Source organism: Neofelis nebulosa, chromosome 14 (genome assembly GCF_028018385.1).
Source record: "Neofelis nebulosa isolate mNeoNeb1 chromosome 14, mNeoNeb1.pri, whole genome shotgun sequence".
NCBI classification, from domain to species: domain Eukaryota; kingdom Metazoa; phylum Chordata; class Mammalia; order Carnivora; family Felidae; genus Neofelis; species Neofelis nebulosa.
In genome coordinates this window covers 8,533,570-8,560,803 of record NC_080795.1, presented here as the reverse complement: position 1 = coordinate 8,560,803, position 27,234 = coordinate 8,533,570, and the positions used below count along the sequence as shown (strand labels likewise).

The 27,234-nt window shown below is 47.3% G+C and overlaps 1 protein-coding gene across 1 annotated transcript; it reads left to right on the top strand.

The window, feature by feature from the left end:
• The first annotated feature begins 8,673 nt into the window (after positions 1-8,673).
• SDR16C5 (short chain dehydrogenase/reductase family 16C member 5) lies at positions 8,674-26,895 on the top strand. The gene is made up of 7 exons (XM_058699629.1): positions 8,674-8,792; positions 12,546-12,892; positions 16,795-16,926; positions 19,389-19,488; positions 21,521-21,665; positions 22,582-22,707; positions 24,393-26,895. The coding sequence occupies exons 2-7, from the start codon at positions 12,560-12,562 to the stop codon at positions 24,484-24,486; spliced, it is 930 nt and encodes a 309-aa protein (XP_058555612.1). The 5' UTR covers positions 8,674-8,792; positions 12,546-12,559; the 3' UTR covers positions 24,487-26,895.
• Positions 26,896-27,234: the final 339 nt, after the last annotated feature.

Sequence of the window (27,234 nt, the reverse complement as noted above, 5' to 3'; positions counted from 1 at the left end):
AATGAACGTTTGAAAAAACAAATCCCACTTTGGCCCTGCCAGAATGAGAGACGCCGCAAGAAACCCAGCCCAAGCGAAAGCTGGTCACATAGGACTGGACTACACCTGCTCTGTGGGGACTGCATCAGCCAAAGGGGCTGCAGAAGGAAGGACAGGAGACCTAACAAGGTCGAACGGGCAAAGCACACCGCGTGGCACAACCAAGCTGCAGCCTGACGAAGGCTGAAAGATACTCTCAGTGACAAAATAACACCCCCCCTCCCCCATTGCATCACCATTCTGGGCGACGATAAAATATTGGTAAAACAAAGACTACTGAAAATAGTTGCCACGATTTTAATCTGCTGAAAACAAGCACAACGTGGTTTGTTTGTTTGTTTATTTTTTTTTCAGTACACTTCTGATCGAAAGACAACATATATTCAGGAAAGTGCCAAGTGTACATCCAGCTTGATAGTTGCCCCGCAGGGAACACACCTGTGCAAACTTTGTCCAGATCATGGTGTTGAACAGGGCACCACCGGAGCCTCGCCTGAGCTCTCTGTGTCATTACTCCACCTACATAACCACTGGCCTGATAAACATCACTGGTTTTGAACTTTGGATAAGTGGTTCCACGCAGGATCTACTTATGTGTGTCATTTCTCTGCTCGACATTATGTTCGTGAGGTTCTTCCCCACACTGTGCATATAGCAATACTTTATTTACTCCTTGTTGTTGTCATAGAATATTCCGCTGTATGACCCTGCCACATGTTACCTGGATTTTTGCGCCATTACAGATAACGCTAAAACGAGCACCTAGGTATGTCATTAAAATGAGGTTAACCTAAGTCACTAAGGGCCCTTCCAACTCGAAACTAATTTCTAACCGTAGAAATTTGTATTTGATAGCTGGATATTCTGTTCACTTCTTTCCATTGTTTCTGGCTAGATGAAACAGGTTTTAAAAGTTTTGCAAATTAGTAACAAATTAATTATAAAATCCATTGCTAAAATCACTAAAAATGCTAAGAGGGCCATTGTAAAGGCAATTAAAAAAGCAATACAAAAACATGAAAGAAAGAAAACTTGGTATACGTCAGTGGTCTTGAAACCAGTTTGAAAAGCCCCTAAGACAACTTTTATCTTTCTTTGTTAAGTTTTTTAATGTTTATTTATTTTTGAAAGAGAGAGAGACAGAGCGTGAGCGGCGGAGGGGCAGAGAGAGAGGGAGACACAGAATCCAGGAGAAGCAGGCTCCAGGCTTCGAGCTGTCAGCACAGAGCCCGACGCGGGGCTCGAACCCACGAACTGTGAGATCATGACCTGAGCCGAAGTCAGACGCTTAACTGAGACACCCAGATGCCCCTTTTTTAATTCCTTTAAAATACTCAGTCTGGAAAAGGAGCTAGGAAACAAGAAAGTAAAATTGCTGTGGGTTAAGCCTATGTTGTGCTGGTGTTTCTCAGGAGGTGGGGGAGAGGATCTATCTGTCTGTCCTGTATGCTCATATACTGGGGAGGATAGACAAAAACACAAAGCCTGTAAAAGGCAAGAGGGTTGGCTGGGAACCATCCACCCGAGCCCAGAATCCCAGAAAGTGTATCCTGCCTGGAGAGGGAGGGGGGCACCCTAGACACCGTGTGTTGGGGCCAGGATTTCATCTGTGTTACCTCCACTGCCCAACAAATCTAAGCCAAATAGTGGGTTTAAAATGCTCCTGACAGAATATATTGGGGTGATGGGAAGCACCCCAGTAATGCAAAACTGTATAAATTTACCAAAATTAAACTGTACACTTAAAATAAGTGAGCTTTCTAGCGTGCAAATTGCACCTCAGTAAAACTTTCAAGGATGGAGGTTGGAGGAGGGGGCGGACCGCCTGCCTAGCTCCTCATCCCGATCACAGATCCACCATCAACAACTTCTTCTAGAACCAATACAGGAAGTTGATGCCCTTCGCCACTAGTATTCACACTGATCAAAAGTAGAATCAAAAGGGAAAAAAAGAGGGGCGCCAGGTGGCTCTGTCAGTTAAGCATCCGACTTCAGCTCAGGTCATGATCTCACAGTTCGTGGGTTTGAGCCCCGCGTCGGGCTCTGTGCTGACAGCCCGGAGCCTGGAGCCTGCTTTGGATTCTGTGTCTCCCTCTCTCTCTGCCCCTCTGTCTCTGTCTCAAAAATACATAAACATTAAAAAAAAAATTTTAATAAAAAAAGGGAAAAAGAAATTCAAGATGCTCACGCTCTGTCTCTGTCTCAAAAATAAACATTAAAAAAAACTTTTTAATAAAAAAAAGGGAAAAAGAAATTCAAGAAGAGAAAGGCAAGATAAAAAGAGGAGAAAATTTATGTGTGCCATGAGACATCGGCTGTGTTTGAGTCGCCTTCCAACATGTTTAAGCAACCGAGGCATAACAAACCAGGTGAAATCTGCATAAACTCATTACCATAAATTCATGATCGCTCAGTGATGGGTTCTTTTGAAAGCTCTTCAGAGGTGATAACGACCTTGGAATAAATAGGGGAACAAAAATAAACATATAGCACTGCTTCTCTTTGTGTTTTTCCAGGAGGGGCAGATTGGGGAGTCTTTGGCTCTGAGCCGGACCCACCAGAGAAATGTCATTCACAGCGATATCCAATCGTGTCTCTCCAGAGCCGGACCTTTCTGAAACTTCTCAGAATGTGGTTACTTCCCCAAGAAGGTGGAAGTACAAATGCCACACCCCCCTCCCCGCCTCTTTCAACGCTTGGATTAATTATTCTTCCTGTTTTTTGTTTTTGTTTTTTTTTGGGGGGGGGTGCCTTATTCCTGGGTGGTGTTCCTCTGCTCTTTCACGTGAGTCGCGTGTACCTGTTTCCTGCTTCTGGTCCAGCTTGCACTGCTCCCGTCTTGTCATGGGACAAACCAAATCTACCTTTAAGCTAGGTCTGTGCTGTTCTGAAAATGCTATAATCTCCTTCCACCAAAATCAAGACAGCATTCCCCAAATAATACATTTTGGTAAAACTACTATATTCTGAACGTGTCATCAGGTGACTAGATTTCTTCCACTATTTTGCAAAGAAATCCCCAAGGACCAAGGGGCGCCTGGGTGGCGCAGTCGGTTAAGCGTCCGACTTCAGCCAGGTCACGAACTCGCGGTCCGTGAGTTCGAGCCCCGCGTCAGGCTCTGGGCTGATGGCTCGGAGCCTGTTTCCGATTCTGTGTCTCCCTCTCTCTCTGCCCCTCCCCCATTCATGCTCTGTCTCTCTCTGTCCCAAAAATAAATAAATAAAAAAAAAAAAAAAAAAAAAAAAAAAAAAAAAGAAATCCCCAAGGACCATGTGTTCTTAAAATGAGTCCTTTTTAAACAGAAAATATGTACTTTTGTTTTTGAGAGAGAGAGAGCACGCAGGTGGGGGAGAGGGGCAGAGGGAGAGAGAGAAAGATCTTAAACAGGCTCCACACTCACTGCACACCCCAATGTGGGGCTCAATCCCATGATCCTGGGATCATGACTTGAGCTGAAATCAAGACTCAGAGGCTCAACCGACTGAGCTACCCAGGCTTCCTGGAAGTATGTACATGTTAATCATTATTTTGGTTTTTGATATTACAAAATAATGCATGGCATTTATAAAAAGTCTAATAATACAGAAACATCTATCATAACATGAGAAGCCTCCCTACATGCCTCTCACTCAATTCTGTTCCCCTCTGTGGTCACCACTGGGAATGGTTCTGTCTGTACTTATACACACACACACACACACACAGAGTCACACGCTCACAATGTACTTCGGTTGTATACAATGTACACCATGTAACTTCAATGGAGTAATTCTGTACTTTTTGTTCACTTAACACACCCTGGAGATCTTTTCCTCATGGTAAAGATAGTTCTAACTTCATTGCTTTTGTCTACTTCCTAGAATTCTGTTAGGTGACTATACCATGAATAAGGGAATAGATGCGCATTGAAGTAGTTTCTAATTTTTTGCCATTGCAAATCAGCTTCGGTGATTCTTAGACTTGAAAGAGAAGCGTTACAAGGCACAACACTCACGGCCCAGTTGCCTTCCATGAAGGGTGTGCCAGCCCATGAGAATGTCCGTGTTCTCACATGCTCACCATTCCTGGAGTTTTAGCTAACTTTTTAATATCACAGGATCGATGAATGAATAAAAACACTATTCCTATTCAATTTGCATTTTCTTTTTTTTTTTTTTTTTAATTTTTTTTTTTTCAACATTTTTTATTTATTTTTGGGACAGAGAGAGACAGAGCATGAACGGGGGAGGGGCAGAGAGAGAGGGAGACACAGAATCGGAAACAGGCTCCAGGCTCCGAGCCATCGGCCCAGAGCCCGACGCGGGGCTCGAACTCACGGACCGCGAGATTGTGACCTGGCTGAAGTCGGACGCTTAACCGACTGCGCCACCCAGGCGCCCCAGCATTTTCCTGAATATCAGGAAAATTTAGCACGTTTTCAGAGGTCTTCAGTCATTTGTATTTATTTGCCTATGAATTGCCTGCGCATTTCTTTTTAAGTTTGTAACTTAACGCTAGTTAGTTGACACACAGTGTTATATTAGTTTCAGGTGTACGACGTAGTGATTCAACAATTCCATACATCACCCACTGCTCATCACGACCCATGCCCTCCTTCATTCCAATCCGTACTTAACCCATGCCCCCACCCACCTCCCCTCTGGTAGCCCTCAGTTTGTTCTATAGTTAAGAGTCTGTTTCGTGGTTTGTCTCTCCCTCTCTCTTGAACCCCTTTGCTCATTTGTTTTGTTTCTTAAATTCCACTTTTGAGTGAAATCATACGGTGTTTGTCTTTCTCTGACTGCCTTATTTCACTTAGCACCATAAGTGGATCTGTAGATCCAACCGTGTCACTGCAAACGGCAAGATTTCATTCTTTTTTCTGGCTGAATAATATTCCATCGTATATACTGCCTCTGCATTCCTCCACCCATTTTTCCGACTGCCTTAACTCCAATTGGCTTCAAGAAATGCTATCAAGTATGGCTAAGTATCAATTCTTTATGTGAAAATATTTTCTCCTACTCTATTGTGTGTCATTTTACTTTGCTCATGATATTTCTTTGCTGTGCAGAAGTTTACATTTTTTATGGAGTCAAAGGAACGATTGATGGGATTTCCTTGCCTAGCCCCAAATTACAAATCGATTGTCCTATATTGGATTCCAAGACTGTCGTCTTTTTTGTTCTTACGTCAAGACTCTAATTCCATCTGGATGCCCCATGTTCTATTTCCATTGTCTGGGTTCGTTTACTGAATGCGAGTTACTCAGGAATTCCATTGAGAAGAAGGGCCCCTTTCTGCAATGCCTTCCCCAGGTGTGTTTTAGGTTAAGGTGTCTTTTGCTGTGGTTTCTGGAAATGGAATCCATCTGCTTACTAAGTTCTAGTTAGTCCTCACTGGTAGTCCCTTTCTTTCTTTAAGCACTATTATGTTTTTATTCACATTTTTATATCTTCCTTTTCATTTCAATGGAATCTTGGAAGAAAATAGGATGTAAGTGCATCTCTCAGTCTGCCATCTTGAATGGAAATGTCTGTGCATGTAGGCTCTAAACAACATTTTCATTGGGAAATACAAATGTGTACATAATGGAAAATTCGGTAAATACAAAAAAGACACAAAGGAAAAAAATTCACTATTTAAAAATGATACCTTGCTTTGAAAGCTAACATTGTGTATTTTCCTATGCCCTTAAAAAAACATGATTTTATTTTTTCAAAAATGGCTGTGAGTACTCCATTTGCGCATATTTGCCAGAAACTAATGGTCAATTTGCTTTTTTAATGACATACTTATTTCCAGAAGAGTAATACAGTACAGTCAGAAGTCTCCTTTCCAACCCATGACTCCCTTCCTGGAGTTAACAAATGATACCTGATTATTTTGTAAAGATAAAGTCCCATTGGTAGAATTGGGTGAGAAGCTATTTACCTTTCCAGCTCTTGAGACATACTGGTTCTCCAGCAATGTATAAATCACATCACCCCTTTATGAAGGCTTGCTCTTTTTTCTAATATTTGTTATTTTGGGGGGTTTGGGGGTTTTTTTTAGTTTATTTATTTATTTATTTTGAGAGAGAGAAAGAGAGGCAAAGAAGGGAAGGGGCAGAGAGAGGGAGAGACAGAATCCCAAGCAGGCTCCATGCCGCCAGCAAGGAGCCCAATGCAGGGCTCGAACCCACGAACTGTGAGATCATGACCTGAGCTGAAATCGAGCGTCAGACGTTTGACCAACTGAGCCCCCGGGTGCCCCTAATATTTGTTATTTTGGAAGGCAAGAAACATTCTAATATTCATTTTGCTAAGGATGAAGTTAGAGCATGTTTTCATATATTCATTAGCCTAGTCTACATCTTTCAGCGTTAAATGGGCTTTTCCTAGCCTTTGCCGCAAAGAACCTTTTAAAAATACTTTCTCACCTCTCAGGCTTATCGTCAACGCACTGAGGTTCCCCCACATCAAGTAAAACTGGATTGGGGTCTTCTCCAAACACGAAGGTCTCCAGTTCCTTTAATGAAGATACCATCAGTGAGACTGCCCAGTGCTTTCCATTCATATTTGTTTTAATGAGATTTCTAATAATGCTCGCGATTTCTTTCCCAAGGTCTACTCTGAACTTCTCACCAGAAAGTAAAGTAACAGCCCATAATTTTGTCCAGAGAAAACACGGAGAGTACGTAGGCTGGTGTTTTCCACTGGCTGCCCATCTGATTTCTTACAGGCAGGAGGTGTGATCTGAAGGCCGTGACCAATTCGTCTGGGCCAGAGTCCACTGCCACTCCCTGGTATCACTCACCTCCACATGTTGGCCCATTCTGTCTCCGAAGCCTGGAACCTCTCCTCATCCAGGCTGGCCCCTATCGTCCACACGCCAGGCATAAGGCGTATATGTCTATCATTAGAATAAAAAAACCATCAGAGACCAGCCTTGAAAATTCCCTGAGCAGACAATACCAGTGTCGTTATGAAAGCAGAACTGAATTTCAGCTTATTTTGTAAGACTCCCTTGACCTGGGTTCTTTCTTGCCTATACCTCTGACAAAACTAGGACTGTTTCCCAAGGTTGGTATGTGGTAACCACTGACCCAGTTTCCTATCATTTAAGAAGATTCTGACATTACAACCAATCGCAGCGAAGAATAAAGTCACTGCGTTCTCAGCATACCAGCTGCTTTAGTATGACACTCATTCCACGTCTTGGTCTGTGTGTGTTTCCAGCGTGCAAACTTTCTGGTGTGTGCGCAATAAGCTTTGACTAATTACTGGTTCGATGATTCGCTGGTTTTATGCCTGTTATTTCTGAACTTTCGACACTATCATCCATACATGTGCGGTTCAGGAATGAGTCTCCCCATCGCTCCAAAAAGTTCTGCCGTTCTCCGGAGCCGTACAGAATCTTGCACGGCACATACCCTCATGCGATGATTACAGAGCTAAAACCAGGGCACCCCCGGCCTGCCCCGTTCACCTTCAGACAGCACAGCTAGGCAAATGCTTTCCCCAGCTCACCGCAGCCTACAGAACACAAGTAAGTAACCTCCTGCGTGCTGAAATGCCATTCAAGGCTCTTCCCTGCACCTGCTTTTCCTCACACAACCTAGTGTTCCTTCGTAGGGAAAACTGTGCGGTTCTTTCCACACCCAACTGGCTAACCTGCTCTCCTTTGAGCCTTCACCACTGACGTGTGTCCACCCCACCCTGGGTGAATTCCAAATGCGGTCTTAACCTCACTCCCCGGTTTTCCTTCAACACCCCCTAACTCACTGATATTTCAGCTTCTCTAGGCCACCCAACAAACTCCACCCTATATAATAAAGCCTTTCAGCAGTGATGTGTGCGGTATTAGAGGGTTATCTAATGTTAACTGAACATCTTTTTTTCTCCATGGTTGCAGCATTGCTCTATCTTCTAGATCTTTGTACACACAGGTGTTCAATAAACAATGGTTGGGCCAGAGTCCATTGTTGACTTTTTCTCAACCTCATCTCCTTACACTTGATCTTAGCCAAAAGGCCGAGAAGCCATCAACCTCTTCTCCTTAGAACCAACTTCGCCCCCGCCTACTTCTTGGCCTCCTGCCAGCGCCGCACCCACTCCTGCCCAGCACCCCACTCCTTCCAAGCGTCTCTCCCACACCCACCTTCCTTACAGCCACAGGTCCAGAGAAGCTGTTGACCTTGACTGCAGGAGTCAGATTCTGCTGGAGAACTCCGCATCTGTGCCCCGTTCTGTGAGGCGCAGAGACCTGACCTGGCTCCCTTCGGGCAAACCGCGTCGCCCACCCACCCGCCCCCCCATCCAAGGACTCCGCACCTTGCCTCCTTTTTGTTCTCTAACACAACGGTTCCCACCCTCGGGACTGCTCTTTGGAAACACTTGGGGAACTTTTTCCGTGCTGATACCTAAGCCCTTCCCAACCCAGAAATTCTGACTTCATAATCCAGGAGGCAGCCTGGATATCGGAATTTTTCGACACCCAGGGATGACTCTTCGAATCCCGGCGCGTGCGCGTCCGGCCACGGCGACCAAATAAATGTCCGGCCTGTACATCTGGCCGCCAGGGGGAAAAGGCAGGAAAGAAGGAGCGCGGGCCTACGTGGCCTGCGGGAGCCCCCGGCGGCTCCACCCACTGCGCGGGCGCGGCTGACCTACCCTTGGCCTCGGGCCAGCTGCGGGAATAAACCCCTGAGCCTCGCCCCGCCGCGAGCCAGTGAGGCGGTGCGCATAGCAGGGACTGCTTCTCCGCGGACAGCGAGGGCAGCGTGTCCCGGGTGAGTTACCCGAGTCCTGATCCGGGGCCAGGGCCCGGGCAAGACCTCCACGGGGACGGGGCTCCGCGCCGCGCCAGCGCCCGCACCCGCCGGCGGGAACGCTGTAACACCATGGCGGGGGGGGGGGGGGGGGGGGGGGGGGTAGGGTGGTCGGGTGGGGGAAGGGCGCGGGCAGGTGAGCCGGAGGGAGCGCCCCTTTGTCCCCGAGATTCAGACTCGCGAGACCCAGAAGGAAGGGCTGCTAGCGTCCCCTCCCCGTCCCGGAGCAGAGGGCGGGATCCGTCCCTGGTATCCTCTTCCGTCCACGCTGCCTTGGTCCCCAGCTCTCTGCTGCGCAGTGCGTCTGCCTCTCCCTCCCCGCCGCGCCCCCCCCCCCCCCCCTCAGCCATTCATCCCATACCTCTTACCGAGCTCTTTGCTGCCTCCTGGGCTGGGAAGAGAAAGGCACCTGCTCACATTGCCCCCAAATAGTTAAGCCTACTGTGTTTGGTTGGTTTTTTTTTTTTCTTTTTGAAAATAAGCTCTGGGGCGCCTGGGTGGCTCCGTCGGTTGGGCATCCGACTTCAGCTCAGGTCACGATCTCACGGGTTCGTGAGTTTGAGCCCCGTGTCAGGCTCTGTGCTGACAGCTCAGAGCCCGAGCCTGCTTTGGATTCTGTGTCTCCCTGTCTCTCTCTGTCCCTCCCTTGCGCGCGCGCGCTCTCTCTCTCTCTCAAAAAGAAATAAACTTTTTAAGAAATTTAAAACAGTATATAAAATAAAATAAGCTGTCTATACCCAACGTGGGGCTTGAACCTACGACTCTGAGATCAAGGGTCGCCGGCTCTAACCGAGCCAGGCTCCCCCAGTTAGTTCCGCTTTTGAACCAAGTAGTGAGAGGCCGTGGGATGGAGACACCAAAGAGGTGTCTATAACCTGATTACATTCAATATGCTCTGTAACTACATAAGGCACAGTCTTGACACTGAAACCGAACCCCGCATTTACTTTTGTTGGTAAGGATGCTTCCTATAACCATCCTTTGTTGTTATGACCAGGGATTATAATTCACATGCCAGCAGGAACGTCAGCCGGAGCTCTAGCTCACGCACAGGCATTTTGCTGCTGTTACGTGCCTGGCTTTGTTCTAACAAGGCCCCCACGTGATGAGCTTTAGGAGTAGGACCGGAGATGATGAGTAACCTGCCGGCAGGTGCTGAAATCCAGCCCGATCCCTCTTGCCCCACCCCCACCCCATGCACCCTGGAGGGAGCTGTGTGCAGAGCAACGAGGACCTTTTTTTCTTTCCAATTTGCTCAGAAATTTCATAAGAGATCATCGTGGCCATATTACACACCCTATTACTTTACCTGTATTAAGTCTTTTGACTTCCACAGCTGCCCCCATTGGTGCCTGCTGTGGAATCCCCTTATTTAGAAGAGGAAACTGAGGCACAAGAGATAAAATCATTTTTACCAAGGTTGCCGAGAAGTCAGTGGCAGATCCAGAATTCCAACGCGCGCTGTCACGTTTTTTTTAATGTTTATTTACTTTTGCGAGAGACAGACAGGGTGCGAGCAGCGGAGGGGCAGAGAGAGAGGAAGACATAGAATTTGAAACAGGCTCCAGACGCTGAGCTGTCAGCACAGAGCCCGATGTGGGGCTCGAACTCACAAACTGGTGAGATCGTGACCTGAGCCGAGGTCGGACGCTCACCACCGACTGAGCCCCCCCGGACGCCCCCCCCCCGGTGCACACTTTAATCTCTACACCTCACTACCTGTGCAGATCCCCAGCAGACACCCTAGACCCCAGATGCCCGGGGCAGACCTCAGGATGCCAGGCTCTTAAGAACCTAGTAAGCATCCGCCGAGACAGCAATCAGTGGTAAGACCTTGCCTGGGGTCTTAGGTCATGCCCATGTGGAGATGACAGAGTGCTGGGGTCGAGAGCCCGTGGCATTAAGAACCTTCCCCCAGGTCAGGGGTGAGACTTCTAAGCACCCAGATGGTGCCGGAGTCCCGCGAGGAGAGACGTGGACCTCTGGCCTTCGGGCGTGGGTTTACACGGTGGTTCTCCCGGAGGGGGCATTGATAAGCTGGTGTGGGGTTTCCCCCGGAAGACGTGTTGGCGGCGACCCGGCTGCAGCCGGGGGAGGGTGCCCGGGGTGCCCTATTACTGGGGGAAGTCTGACCCTCGTTGTTGCAGCTCTCAAGCCACACGTCCCGCGAGTGGGCTTAAAGTAAGAGCATGCCAACCGCTGTCTGCCCTTCAAAGCACCTTCCTTCCGAACCGCGCAGGGCCTGAGACGCCCAGTCAGTCATCCAAAGGCGACTGTGTGAAAATAAATGTGAACAAAGACGGCGGAGCCTTTGAGGGCCATTTCATCCAAAGCCTGGTGAAACCAGCACCCCGCCACATATGGCCATGCCCCCTCCCGCCAGCGCTCTAATTCTTTGGGCCGTGTTGGACACACAGGCCAAACCTTCCTCGAGCCTCAGGCTCCTTCTCCCCTCTGTCGGTCAAGCTGCTCCCAGCTCTCTCTACCGCTGGCCATTCATCAGTTGACTACTTGCTCCAATGCCACCTTCCGGCAAATCCCTCCTGTTGCTCCTTCCCCAGCGCCCGGTCTAAGTCAGATCTCCTGTCTACTCTCCATAGCACCCTGTCATTCTTTATTTATTTTGCTCAAGGTCTGTTTCTTCAGCTAACCCTTTGCTCGTGAGGGCAGAGATCATGGGAGGCTACCCACCCCCTCAGCTCCAGTGCCCAGCATCAGACCTGCCCGGCATCGGTGCTCGGCGGACGTAATAAATGAAGTCAGCAGGCCCTGCGCTAAACGGCAGCCAAGGCCTTGGGTGGACCACATCCCCATTCGTTGTGATCTCCAGCTCCATCCGTAGAATGAGACAAGAAACAGCAATTGAGCCCCCAACAATTTCCTAAGGGTCCCACCATGCCCCAAGCCCTGCTGTCGATGAACCTCTCCACCCATCGTCATGAGCCGTGACTAGTCTGTCCTCCGCCAAACTGCAAAACAAGTGACCACCTGCTGTTCTTTAATGAAGGACACCTCCTCACCTTTTCTGTGCCTCTCAATCGGGCAGCCCGTTCAGAGAAGCTTCCCACCCCCAGCACAGTAGCCCCCCTGCTACACATGTCTTCTCACACCGTAGGAAATAAGACCTACCCTTGTTTCCCAGCGGGTCTTTCGTAAAGCATCTTGTAAACTCACTCTCACTAACGTGTGAGTAACTGATAACAGGATGTAAGCCGTGGCCCTGTACGAGTGACAGGGCAGGCCTCCTATTCATTCAACAAACCTATCGGGTGACTTCTTGGGGAGCAGCACTCTGAACCCAAGTCACATGATGACGTTCCCAAAGCACATATTGTGGGCCAGCATTGCACTCAAGCACATGATGCAACCAACAGGGCTTTTGTGATTACTGTTAAGAAAGGTTAACTAGGAGAAATAATTTTCTTCTTCTTCGGGTCAAATGTTGACACGGTTACAGTGCCTGGGGAGTGAACATTTCTGTCCTGTACAGCACTCAGATGTGTGCCCCACTTGGTGCTGCGAATGAAAGTTGGCCAAGACGCAGTCCCTGTGGGCCCCCTGCCCTTTCTAAGTTCAGAATCTGCTACCAAGAGAGAAGCTTCAATTACACAGCCAGTTTCTTCCACTATCTCAGAAAGCTTGCGCTCCACGTAGATGGCACACTCAGAGGGAATGGTCCCCGAGGTCTTTACGTGGGTCTCTCTTTCTCTGTAGGTCTCAGCCACAGCATGGCTTCCAACCTGAAGTTCACCAAGGAATTGCTCACCTTCTTAGGAAAATCAGTGATTGCTCTTCTGGAGACCCTGATTTTCACCTTCATCCCCAGACCACGGAAGAACGTTGCTGGTGAAATCGTGCTCATCACCGGTGCTGGGAGAGGACTGGGAAGGCTCTTGGCCCTCAGATTTGCCCACCTCGGGTCGGTGCTGGTTCTCTGGGATATCAACAAGGAGGGGAACGAGGAAACATGCAGGATGGCTCGGGAAGCCGGAGCCACAAGAGTCTATGCCTACACTTGCGACTGCAGCCAAAAGGAAGAAATATACAGAGTGGCCGAGCAGGTAGGTGTTGCGTCTCGCCATCTCCCGTGGGCGGTGAGCTCTCTCTACAGATTCGCTCACGTGCATCCTTCTCTTTGTCTCAACCCCTTGCTCAGTGCGGATTTGCCTGTCTCCAGCATCCCTTTAATTTAAAAAGTATCGGGGAGTGGGAACGAGGATTTTTGAGAGGTCACTGTATACAATATACCATGCTAAGCAGCCCATCTATATTGTATCATAATCTTATAAAGTGAGGTCCAATATTATCTTCATTTGACAAATAAGGAAACCGAGGCTGAGGGAGGTAAGCAGCTCACCCAAGAAACAGCTAACAAGTGGCAAAGACCGAGCTTGGCCTTGAGTCTGTTGACTCCAGCCAGAATACACCCACTACACACCAGGCAATACGGGCTGTGCTTTCCCCTGTTACAGTAGAAGAGGCAGGGGGCAGCCCCTTTCTTGGAGGGAAAAGGGGGCACAGAGATCTTGAACAATCTGCTCAGGGTCCCGGAGCTAGCACGTGACTAAGCCAGGACTCGACCCCGTTTCCTGTCTGAGTTTAAACCCAGCTATTTCCACCACACCACAGTGCCTTTCACGTGAATGTATATTTCGCCTAAATAGTCATGAGAAAAACAGAATATTGTATTCATCCCAAAGACTCTTGACCACAGTTGCTCCTTAGGCGGTGATACCGCTGCCCGTGCAAAGAAGGCTGGCAGGACGTCACCACTCCAGCATGCAACGGTAAGGGTTTCCTTAGTGCGTGGAGGCACATAGTCGCACGATGGCTGCCTCTTCTCCCTCATGAGGATTTCTCTCCCCTCGCGTCCTCATGAGTACTCCACACATCACTGTCCTGGGCCGCCCTTGTGGCAACACCCAGAATTCCCCAGTTTAGTGAGAAGGAAGGAACCCGCCACGTTGGAATGTTCTGGCACAATCTCTAGGCCCTGAGTCGAATCCCCTTTGCTGCTTCCCACCTCACTGTCTCCTGGTAAGGTTGGCAGGTAACCGGCTGGTGGGTGTGCTTTGAAGTTTTGTTTCAGTTTTCCGCATCGGTGACTGCAGCCTCCGTCGCAGGCAGCCCGGTACAGTCCAGGGACCCAAACCTGACAAGCGCGCGCCTCCCTCAAAGCACAAGTATGTCTCTGCTATTGCTGTGCTCACAGCTTCACCCCTGTGCACTTAAAGCACCGATCCCCTGGCATGTTCACTTGTGCCGACTGCAAACAACTCCTCTCAGCACTCCTCATGTTTACTTATTTTTGAGAGAGCGAGAGAGACAGGATCCGAAGCAGGCGCCAGGCCCGCGCTGTCGGCACAGAGCCCTACACGGGGTACGAACCCACGATCCCACAAACTGTGAGATCGTGACCTGAGCCAAAGTTCGGTGCTTAACTGACAGGCGGGCACAGCTTGTGTGGGAATGTCACTAGACCTGTCAGCCGGGGTCTGTGGCCACATTCTTACAGTGAGGAGCCTAGTGATTGCAGAAGAAGGAAGCTAGTTAACAACTAGAGTCAGTGGCCTTTACCTTAGATGCTACCCTCTGTCTCTTGTACATGATACTGACAAGCTTACTCTCATCCCATGGGTGAGCATTTTATTAGGCTGTCATTGGTCAGTAATAAATATGTAAGTCACATACAGTTAAACCTGGTCCCTTTGGCTCTAATGTGTCAGGGGCTGAATACTCATGATGTCTTTCCAAGTTTAATTTAAAGGGAAAAAGCAGACTTTGGAACAGGAGAGTCCTTTAAAAGAAAAAAAAAAAAATAGATGAAGATCAACCTATATGCTAAATAGATAAATCAATAGGAAGGAAGGTTATTCACATGAAAAATCTTATCACGGATGCTTAGCCCCATACATTTAAAGTATGATTCATAGAGATATAATTTTCATATACTGCAAAGATACAAGCCTAAATGCCATTTAAAAAAAAATTTTTTTTAATGTAATTAATTAATTAATTAATTTAATTTTTATTTAATTTATTTATTTTTGAGAGACAGAGAGAGACAGAGCATAAGTCACCAGTGGGGGAGGGGGGTGCAGAGAGAGAGGGAGACACAGAATCCGAGGCAGGCTCCAGGCTCTGAGCTGTCAGCACAGAGCCCGATGCGGGGCTCGAACTCATGGGCCTTGAGATCATGACCTGAGCCGAAGTCGGAGGCTCAACAGACGCAGCCACCCAGGCGCCCCTGGAGGCCATTTTGAAATTAAAGTCGGATGTTTATTCGGTCAAGTGTTTGAGAGCACGCTTGATCTATGTGAGAGGCCACAGTGGACATACATGCCCCAGTTTATTTCCCTTGGATGTCACTTCTAGCCTTGCCAGCCCTGACTCTGAGCTAACGCGTCAGCCTCTAATGCTAGTACTGTCTTCCGGTCCACAGCCCGGACCAGCTTTTCTTTTTTTCTTTCTTTTTTTTTTTTTTAGTTGAGTGTAGCTGACACACAATGGCACACTGGCTTCAGGTGTCCAACATGGTGACGTGGTAACACTGTTATGTGTCACGGCCCACTCACCACAGGTGTGGTGTCACCGTGCAACACTACCACAGTACCATTGGCGACATTCCTCGCGCTGTGCCTTCCGTTCCTGTGGTTTACTCATTATTCCGTGACCGGAAGGCCGTACCTGATTCTGCCTCAGGTAGGGCTGGTTGTGGCTAGCCTTGACAGCCGTTCAGCTTGAACTTGGCGACGTATTTTAGCTACTCTCCAAATAAAACTCTAATTTAGATTGTTTTGGATGCTTTTATCTGAAAACTCTACCATGAAGCGTGAGCTTTTCTTAGTCTGTATTTCGTCCTAAGGTTTTTCCCTAGGCCACCCATCTAGTTGGGTAACAAATAAATACCCAACACATCAGCCTCGTTGCTAGGACCCACAACCTCAGATGACAGACAGCCTCAGGTGGTGTCAGTAATATGCCCCCCTCTGTGCCGACTGCACCCATATACGCAGGTGCACACATGCGCGCGCGCACACACACACACACACACACACACACACAGAGCTAGAGATGTGAGAGTAATGCGTGAGCTTCCTGTTGAGCATGGGGCGCCTGCAGCCGGTGGCTGTCGCTGACCTGGGGACAGAGGCCCTGCTGTGTGATACAGATCACAGTGATGAAATTCAGAACACAGAAGGGAGCAGAGGGGCACCACCCTCTCCCGTGGCCAATCCTGGAAAATCCCGTGCTCACTTCTGCCAGTAGAGCCAAGATGACAAGCTAAAGATTCACCGTAAGCGGAAGGCCCCAGGGTCACACCCAGACATTTTATTTCTGAAATAAAAGTTACTGAGTGCCTACTCGGGCCGGCAAATGGAGCCCACTCAGATCCTCTCTTGACACATCTTAGCACCCAGAAGCCTGTGTCAGGGAGAAGAAAAGCAGCCCACTAGCCCAAGCAGGACAGACAGGTTCTGCACTGTGCCTCGAGTGTAAAACGTGTTTAGGAATTTTGTGCTTTCTCCACACCCTCCTGCTCCGCCCCCCTCTCAGTGTGGGCTGGGTCTTAATTTATATGTCACGCCTATAATGCCTTATGTCCTGTCACAGTGATTGAAATCACCTGCTACATACACAGAGCCTGCAACAAAGCGACTGATCGCTTAAGTATGAGGATAGCTCTAACCGCTCTGTTAAGGCCGACGGCCCTGCAGTGTTGGAACCGTCCTAAGAAGGGGGGAGTGGAGGGGGGAAGAAATGAGAAGAAAACCATCAGACTTGGATCTCTGATGCTCTGCAAACTCAGCAAGGGAAATGAAACGTGCTTTGTTTGCAAAAGACGTAAACCCCATCTGTGTTATAACAAGGATAAGAAGCGTCTAAAAACTATGGGAAAATTAAACTTCGATCATGTAAGGAATTACTCTGTGGGTGGTGTGGCTCTTGTTACTCAATTCAGGTTAAAAAAGAAGTCGGCGATGTCTCCATCCTGATCAACAATGCCGGAGTTGTGACAGGCAGAGATTTCCTCAACTGCCCAGATGACCTGATAGAAAAGTCTTTAGATGTGAATTTCAAAGCGCATTTATGGGTAATTATTTTTTCGTCTCATAACAAATATACAGCTACTCGGAATTTAGACGTACTTCCTCTTATTCTCTTACAATTCTATTCATGTGTAAATAAAGCACAGTCTTCTTGGTTTTAGACTCCTGATCCAACTTAGCCTGCACTTGCCTGAGACCCTGCTCAGGAATCTTGCAAAGACACAACTTTGCCCATGTCTTTACTATCATTTATCGATCGCCAGCCTATCCTAGGCACCTCCTGCGTAATCCTTGATACAGCTCAATGAAATAAGGGATCAGAGGAGTTAAAAGATTTGCTCGAGGCTACACAGAAATGACACCACATACATGACCAGGCTGACCTTATCATTTGCCTAAGTTGGAACTCTTTTGAAAGTGGAGGAGGTAAAAAATCTAGAAATAACAAAAAATAAAATAAAATAAAGTGGAAGAGGGCGTTATTAATAAGCAGGCATTAATCAGGTCTATTCTGGGCAAACCAAGAATGGCTCAGTATCCAATCCAACACCTGGCTCAGTATCCAGTCAAGCAAAGGGAAGTTTCTTCCTGTAGCCTTTCTTCCTGTAGCCGGTGACATTAAAGGGCACAGCACAGGTACCATGGACGTTAAGGGGCACAGCTCCTGATCTTCAGAGGTGATGGTCTTCCTTGCAGAAGTTGTGTTTTCCTGGTCTTTGCTGAAGCCTGTCTTGCCATGCCTCCGCACCCACTCACATGCCCCGGCCTGCCTCTCCCTGTTCCTGTTGCCCTGGGCGGCCTCTCTGCTGGGAGGGAGTATTTGCTGGAGACTCCTGAGCTCCCCTCTCCTCACGCTTTCCCACCTGACCCCCCACCCAACTCCCATGTGGTGGCCTTCAAATGTTATTTTTCTGTCCCCTAGTTTCACCAAAAAGCATCCTTGCGTGGTGGTATTTTTGGCATTCTGTATCGTTTCCAGGAGAAAGATGGAAACATCCAGAACTAAGCGGATGCCACGTTCCTTCAGGAGCTACTGCAAGTGATTTATGTTACCCTGTCCCAAATGTCCCTCTCCTTCTTTAGAATGAAATTAGATTATTCAGCCAGAATGAAGATAAAGCCATAATCTCATGTTGGGTTCTTTTTCCTCCTCTCTGTTGTCCTTGGTCTTTTCCTTCTCTCTCCCTCTTCCTTTAGTTGTCCCCACAATGCTGGCGTGTCCCTGCCCCACATTAGCCTCACTCTTGACACTCTGTCTGGGCAAGTCTGCATACATTCTTTGAGCCTCTGCACGGAGCAGGCGCTTACTTGCTAGAGGGTCAGAGAGCTCGTGGTGACCATGCTCCCAAGGGATGCGTCCCCAGGAAGAAGTGACTCACCTCAGCCTGTCGGAACGCAGGGGGCTTTTTATTATGCTGCACTGTTGGCTCATTTTGTTTTTCCACCTCTCCCTACATGTTCGTTTCTTTCTGACACTCATTGCGATGCACGCAAACGTTCTTTGACTTTTATAAGAAATCCCTTTTCTCATATTTATCCGTATTACTCACATTTGAAAGTAAATATGAAACATAAATTCATGTAAGTATGCGGTTATTCCTGTTTAATGAATTACTTTTTTGTTGTAGAATATATCTTCTATCAAAGCTCATTTCTCTCTCCTTTACCTTCTTTCTTTCCAGGTCCCAAATCAAAAGTGAAGGTGTTCTGTAGTACTGAGACACAGCATAGGTCCTCTTTTTCTAGCATATTCTCTTTAATGACATGACATACAAATAAGAAACCATTATTCAAAGAAGTAGAGATGAATTTCAAGACGAAGTGATGTTTTTATTTAGTTTTTTAAGTTTATTTATTTTGAGAGAGAGAGAGCACACACTCACGCACACACACACGTGTGTGAGCAGGGGAGGGGCAGAGAGAGGGAGAGAGAGAATCCCAAGCAGGCTGTATGCTGTCAGTGCAGAGCCCGACTCGAGGCTCGATCCCGTGAACCATGAGATCACGACCTGAGCCAATATCACTTAACCAACTAAACCACCCAGGCACCCCGAAAGTGGAATTTTTAAACCAAAGCCAACAGCAGTGTGTCTGATGAACAATATTCAGAAAAATTTGAAATTCAAACATGACCGAAGTTGGGGGAGAAAGGCAATATTAATCTGAATAATCATGTCTCCGAGTACTCTTACTGGTTTATGGATTGTCCCCACCATAGTTCAGGCTGTCCTGTACAGCTTCAATTACTGTCTGAATAGTGTGTTTTTGAAAGTCAAATGTGAGCAAAATGTAAGTCTGAATAAATTATTTTTAATAATATTAGAACTGCCATCAGAAAAATATTGATTTAAAGGCTAAACAAGTTAAGAAGCTTACTTTCCAGATGTTTAAATTTTTATATCCCCGTGCCTTCAGGTATTTTTATGAACTTAAAAGACTTTCTTCATCATACAGAAACGTCTGAAAAAAAGTATAAAAGGTTAACAGTCTTCTTTGCCTTTCTTAGACGTATAAATGCTTTCTACCTGCTATGATAGCTAATGATCATGGCCATTTGGTTTGCATTTCAAGTTCAGCTGGATTAATTGGAGTAAATAAACTGGCAGGTAAGAGAAATGTAATATTTTGCACTCACAAACTCTTTTATAACTTGTCTTACTCAGCTCTGAATAATCAACATTGACCTCAGGTACTAATGATAAAGGGGAATAAATCAAGAGATATATTCCACAAGGTAAGTGGTGGAGAACATTGTGCCTCAAAACTGCCCATCAGATATGCTTACACAAACTTGAACTCTGCACTTTGGGATCGTTGGGTCCACGCAATCCCCTGGAATGAAAAAAAAAGAGAAAGAGGAGCGCCTGGGTGGCTCCGTCACTTAAGCGTCCGACTCTTGATTTCAACTCAGGTCATGATCTCACAGTTCACAAGATCGAGCCCTGCCTCAGGCTGTGTGCTCTGTGGAACCTGCTTGAGATTCTCTCTCTCCCTCTCTCTCTGCCCCTCCCCTGCTTGTGCCCCCCCCCTCTCTCTCTCTCTCTCAAAATAAATAAACATTTAAAAGAGAGAAAGAAAGAGAGAGAGACACCTGACTGCTAATTTTTTTATATAAGTGGTTAGCATAGTCCCCCCCCCACCAAATCCCCCTGGTACTGTTATCAGGATGGTGAGGAGAAGCACTGGGCCTTCGGAAGTTTCCATCGAGTGGTCCCCTTAGGCTGTGGGTCTGGAGAAAGTTTCTCCAGCCCAAGAAACCAAAAATCAACCTCTCTGCTTTTCCGCTGGTTGAAGACTTGCGGCTCAAGACGGTGCACAGTGGTCTTAACACAGTTCTAATCGGTTCCACGAACCGGGTTTTCAGAACCACTGGCCACCCCAGATGCTACCCGTCTACACACACCTCCCTGAACGCAGGACCTCCTTTCCTCCAGCCTCCTCGGAATCCACCGCATTGTGTTATTACCTCACGGGTCTTTGGACTCACACGGGGCTGTTTGCAGCTTCTCTGAGTCCTTTTCCTGGCACATCTGTCTAAAGATGCAAGACCGTCCGGCGCCCTGTTCACCTTAGGAACGTGTGAGCTTTTTGTAATCCCCACGGTGTTCTCTTGGCTCCCCGGCAGCAGAATCCCCAGGCGTGCCATTTAGGATCCAGGCTGCCCGAGTCCCGGGCCATATGGGCTCATCTGAATCTCAGAGATCAAGGGGCTCAGTGAACCGCATTTACACCAAATGACTCAGAGGACCCTGGAAGCTGCTTGGGACTCCCCCTCTCCCCTCCCCTCCCCCCACCGGCTAACCCGTGGCCAATCTGGGGACCCGAGTCTTGCTGGTTGCGGTAGCTGCTTTCCCTCCAGAACAACGATGAACAACAGGTTTGCCCCTTCTGATGGTGTGAGGAAAAGGAAAGTCAAAGTCTACCGAAATGCCTTTTCTTCTCCAAACGTTTCCACGCCTCGAGTTCAAAATCTATGTTGTTTTAACATAGCTATGGGTCTAGCTTGGCCATCTAGCACGATGAGTAATTCCATTCCTCTGGAGTGAGTGCAACTGTAGACCAAACGCCCGCCAAGGACGTGAAGGCCACTTCCCATTCACCCTGCATTTGCAGGAGGCATGAGAGGTAGAGGTTGACGTTCTCCAGAAGAGTCGGAAGAAAGAGTCATAGTTAGGAAAAAACTTGATCTGAGGGTCGTGACCCACGTTGATCTCTTCAGCCTGGACTCTACCTCCTGTATTATTTTATTTATTCTTACGTGTGTCTCCCCACCCTGATTGTGTTGAAACTCTTTGGGACGGGGACTAGTTGCACATGCTGTGCCCTGCGTAACAGCCAGCGGAGGGTCTGACGACCCGTCAAGGTGAAAGTGGAAGTGAAGTCTAGCATTGTGACCCTCCGGAGGCACCCCCGAGCCCTGCTTCTCCGGGAGGGCCCTTGGTCCTTGTCAACCAACCTTGAAGTGACAGTGTTCCTTCCCACTCGCCCCTCGCTTCCTGCAGTGGGCACAGACCAAGGCCATACAAACTAACTCTGAACTTGTCCCATCCTTTGTCGGTATTAGTGTTAGGAGGAAACCTCGACGTAATGCCGTTTGAAAACTCCAGTATAGACATTAGTGTCGTTTGCCTTTTTCAGATTACTGTGCAAGTAAATTTGCAGCCTATGGATTTGCTGAATCTGTATTTACAGAAACGATAGTCCAGAAACTAAAGGGGGTCAAGACCACTATTGTGTGCCCATTTTTTATAAACACTGGAATGTTTGAAGGTTGTTCTACTGTGTAAGTACGTCCTTTGATTTTAAGAAAAACTACATTTTAGGGGGGCGCCTGGGTGGCTCAGTCAGTTGAGTTTCCGACTCGGGCTCAGGTCATGATCTCACGGTTTGTGGGTTCAAGCCCCACATTGGGCTCTGTGCTCACAGCTCAGAGCCCGGGGCCTGCTTTGGATTCTGTGTCTCCCTCTTTCTCTGCCCCTCCCCCACTCATGCTCGCTCGCTCTCTCTCTCTCTCTCTCTCTCAAAAATAAACACTGAAATTTTTTAAAAAATAAATAAATAAATAAATAAATAAATAAAACTACATTTTTAAAAATGATGGACCACCTATTTTATTTTATTCTATTTGTTAATGTTCTTTAAAAAGGTATTCAGATTCAGCCTGATCTACAATTGGTTTCAGAATTTTTTTCTTTCTTCAGATGTCTTTGTGTTGAAGATATTGAGTTTACTGTGGATGCTTTCTCAAGGCTGGGTCCAGCTCCTACCACCCCTGGAACTGGACCTACCCCCCCCCCCCACACACACACACACCCACCATTCCTGGCCTCACTCTCTGTCTGCCACCAAACTCTGTCCTGCCCCCTTCCCTGTCTCCATGGAAAGACTAAGAATCACTGAAGGGACACAGATGCCCAAATCTGCATCTCATGGAGATGACGGGCAGCTATTTAATATGGTTTCACCTCGCTGCATATTGTGACCTGAGTGTATGAGTTAGAATCCTCTTGTGCCATTTCAAATTAAAGTTGTTATTATCGTGTTGATAATAAAGCAGTAAATCTAGAAATAGGTCAAATTGGCAGGGAAAGAAGCAAGCAATAATGTCTTATAATCTTTCTTATCCCTGATTTGTGAGATTTATTATTATTAATTTATTAACTTGGGCTTTTTTGTTTTTGCTTTTTTTCACTCCCTAGCCGTCCTTTTCTGTTACCGATTCTGGAACCAGAATACATGGTTGAAAAGATAGTCGATGCTATCCTGAAAGAGAAAGTGTACTTATATGTGCCAAGGTTTTTATACTTCGTAATGGTTCTTAAAAGGTAAGAATATCACCTTCCTATGACTTCTCTAATAAGCCAGTCAATAACTTATCCCCTACCAGGAGGGGCCACTGAAAAACTGTCTGTTAAAGGACTGATCTTTGATCCCTTCATTGTGTCTATCTGCTGACATGATCTCAAATTCCCATAGTTGGCAGTGTTTCCCGTGAGAGTCTAGAGAATGCAATTGGATTCTTCCCGCCCTCTTGGTATTGCATTATGGTCAAAAAGAAGTGTATTTCCTGAATGATCTGTGGACAGACTGAAGTGATTTTTTTTTTTTTTAAGGAGAGATGATTTTTCTTGTGGGCATCATAGAATAATCATGTTGGAACAGATAGTGTGTCCATGCTTCCTCGAGGACAGAGCCCCAAAGTTAAGGCCAGATAATAAGCCAAACATTTCAGGAATCTGTGGTATGGGTAAAGCTGGCAGTTGGAGGATAAATTTGGAGTATAAGATGGTTAAAAAAAAAAATGGGGGGGGGGGCGGGAAACCTGAGAACATAACGACCTCTCAGAAGCACAAGAGAGCATCCTTGCTTGTTCTCCCTGCCCCCCATTGGGTTTCGGTGCTGAGACTCCCCATTGGGTTTCAGTGCTGAGACTCCCCATTGGGTTTCAGCGCCGAGACCTTCAGCGGCACTTTGTGGGCACGGGACCCCAGTTACAGGAACTGTGATGCCATATTGCTGCAGCTACTGCCGATCCCCACTCTCTCCATTCATTTTCTGGACTGTAACAGGTCATCCAATTACACTCCCCCCTTCCCCCCCCCAGCCCCGCCCCCAGGGAATGTGCTTCCTGCTTTGCAAGGAAGCACATTCCATTACTGAACCACTCCCCCGCTGTGGCGTTGAAATCTGTGTTGTTTTAACATTCCCTGGGTCTAGCTTGGCCATCTGGCACGATGAGCAATTCCAGTCCTCCGGGCAATGGTTGTTCATTATATGAACGTAGATATCATGGCTGGCAGCCATTGTCCCTCTTGCCTAAGGAAGCGCCTTTTTCTTTGCAGCTTATTGTATCTACTTTGTGCAACACCCCGATATCATTCCTACATCCTTTTGCTGGCCAGGCTTCACTTAGCACAAGAGTGGTACTGTGCCTGTGCTATTTAGTGTACCTCCCCTAGCTCTGCGGTGTGAATGTCAGGGTTGACGGGGTCTGTGCTCTGCTAGGAAAAGTGAGCAGGGGTGGAGAAGGTGAGCAGTCCTCCGCTGGATATTGCCAAAGGTCTGGAGACCTATTACATCTAATCCTCACAGGAGTCCCAAAAAAGAAAGATCGATGATTGGTTTCACACCTGTAGGAACAGGCTCCAGGGCTAAGTCATGTGCCTGAGCTGGCATATAAGTGACCGAGCTAGGACTCAAGGCAGGCTCGTCCAAGTCCACCAGACTTCCCTGCTTCCCAGCAATCATTACATAGCGCAGTGGGGCTTTGGACACTGACATGAGGAGGGAGACAAGTGAATGCAAATAAAGCGAGGAGAGGTAGAGAGACTCCGGGCGAGTGTCCTCCCACGTAGTAGACAAATCCTGGGTGGCCCTGAAGCATGCACACGAATGTGTGCCTATGCCAATGACTTCAGCTACAACAAGTCAGTGACACTGCACTTCAACTGAACTGGCAAAGGTGCTTTCATGGTAATAACCGAGGAACCTTCTCTTGTGTTCTCTTTAGTATCTTGCCTGTCAAGATAGCGTTGCTTCTGTCTGACTTTATGGGCATCTTTAACATAATGGATGGCTTCGTTTGCAAGAACAAGAAACACTAAAGACCAGCTCCACGGCCGATACCATCTGATACCCAGTGGTGCATGATGCTTATTTCGATGGAGAACAGCATTTTTGTCCAACAGGATGTATCTGGAAACTACAAGTACCCTTCTTTTTCTGTAATCTAGACTCGTATTTTCAGCTGATGCCTTTGCAAATAATGTTGCTATCTGCTTTTTGGCTAGGTTATTCTTTTTTTAATTAAAAAAAAATAGCCCATTTTTGTCAAGTCTGCTTGCAACAGATGGGTAAGAAAAATAATCCTCTCTCTCACGAACTGCCCTTCACTTTGGTCACGGGGGGAGGTGGCTCAAGTGAAGCAGGGAACTGGAGTGAGAGGTGAGGAGCATGAATGAGTACAGTAAAACCTTGCACTGCAAGTAACTTGTTCCGCAAGTGTTCCACAAGATGAGCAAACATTCCTAATAAGTTTTGACGTGATAAAGGAACGATGTCTTGCAATACGCGTAGTACGTGACAGCGAATGTCACGTGATCACGACTTAGCCAGTGGTTCTGGAAATTCGCTTTGAGGTACAAGTGCTTTCGATTACAAGCACGCTTCCGGAACAAATTATGGTCGCAAACCAAGGTTTTACTGTAGATTGCTAGAATGCCCTCTTTACAGAGGACACAGGGCTCTGGGTTCTCTATCACCCTGCTCTCAGCCTTGGCCTTTTTGAGCCTATGCCACCAGGTGTAGGACAGGCCAGCCTCCCGTGTCCTTCTTCCCAACACAGTCACACCAACGCTGACTGCTTAATGCCCTGCGTGCTCACAGACTAAGTGCCAGTGCTGCTGAGTGTACATCAGGAGCCACTGTGTCAGGAAGCCTTCCTGCACATTCCCTGAATGAACTTGGGAGACAGTGACTCTAGCCCAAAGTCTACACAGGAGCACATTTTTTTCCCTAGAAGAGCTCAAAGAATGGTTGCTTCTGACTCTGAAAATGACATTGCTACTGAGCTAGTTTAACTGCTGCCTGTTAGTCCAGAAAACATATCCATGTGGTTAATTTCAAATGTTTAATTTAGCACTTCAGGTTGGGGTTCGTGTTGTATTTTTCCACAGAATGGGCAATTCTATGCGTTGGTGTTCGTCGATGCTGCCTTTATCTCAAATCTGTTGTATTCTTGCAGCTCAATGGCCTGGCCAACTGCTCTCATGATTTGGATATTAACTATAAAAGCAAGGTTAAGAAAACTGTGTTCATTACCGTATCCCTGGAACTCCTTTGCAGCCTGGGAGGGGGCGCCTGCCTCGGGAGAAAAACAGCAGCCTTTGTCTCTTACCTTCCTTTGTACGGGGAGCAGGAAAGGATGAGAAGTGCTTTGGAAGACCCTGTGAGAGTCAAAATAAACAAGTCGTGAACGTCATGGGGTAAGATGCTCTTAGAAAGGCAGTGGTCTCAGGCAGTGTGGAATCAGTGGAATCCACTGCGGACTGATTTATCTTGAGCCGCCTGCGTGATTCTGACTCTGCCCCTGTATTTCCGTTTCATTCAGAAAGCCTTAAAAAAAGGGGGGTGGGGGGGAACCTTGTTTTATAATAATAAAAGCAATAGCTAAGGTTTCATTGTGCCTGGCACGAAGCTATGCACTTTGCACACATTGTTTCGCTAAACAAGCCTGTCACACCATTTCTCAAAGAATAATAAAGGTATTTGGGGTATGCCAAAGAATAAAAGGCATTTTATTTCACAAGAGGGACATCCTACTCAACTGCAGATGTGTACTGAGCGACTCAAAAGGCCCTCTTAGCCTAACCAGCTAATGTTCCAAATCCTTGCTTAACAAGGTTAATTAAGAGAGAGGCACAATATCGCTCCTATATTACGATTCCAAAAGCGTATATTCTAGGGGCCTGTCTATTTAGCTGAAGAATAAAGAAGAGACTCGAGGGATTTAGGAGAACAAAGGTCTGGGGTATAGCGGGCAGCCACCACATCGTAACAGCATTAACAGCAGTTATTTCTAATTGGAGTGCATCTTGGCGGGACCTCTACAAAGGCCTGAAATTCAATTGTGGTTTTACAGTACCCATAAAATTGTCTAAACAAATTCAGATTTACTTCAAGAGCTCATATGAGAAGAGAGCGCATGTAAATGAGAGGGTTCCAGAGGGTAATGTGCACCAAGGTGACCTAATACAACGGGGAGCAAGTGTTCTCACTTGAACCGGGTTTCGTACCGGCCGTCGTTTGAAATGGAGTCCTAATGAAGCCATGATCAAGAGCCCAACACGGGAGCAACCCTTGAGAAAGGTTCAAGGACGAGAGCTGTACCTCAGGACCGGGCACTCTGCCCTCCAGGATGACGTCATCTAGCGTCCCGTAGTCCCCACGCTGCTCAAGAACCAAGAAGAACTCTTGGTATTCTGAGCTTGGCTGGATAAAAATAGGTGACCGTGTCCTTTTCCTTGTTCATTTGGTGATGCAGTAGGAGTCAGCTCAGGCTGCCGCGCAAAATACCACAGACTGGGTGGCTTCGACCACAGAAATTTATTCTCTCGTAGTGTTAGAGGCTGGGAAGTCCAAAATCGAGATGCCAGAGAACACTGTTTCTGGTGAGGACTCTCTTCCCGGCTTGCAGACGGCCTCTTCTCACTGTGTCTTCACACGGCCCTTCTTCCATGTGCGGGCACCGAGTGAGACCTGTAGCTGTTCCTCTTCCTATAAGGCTACTTATAGGTCACTACTCCCCTCACGAGGGCCCCCCTGCCTGATCGGATCTGTCCTTGATTGCCTCC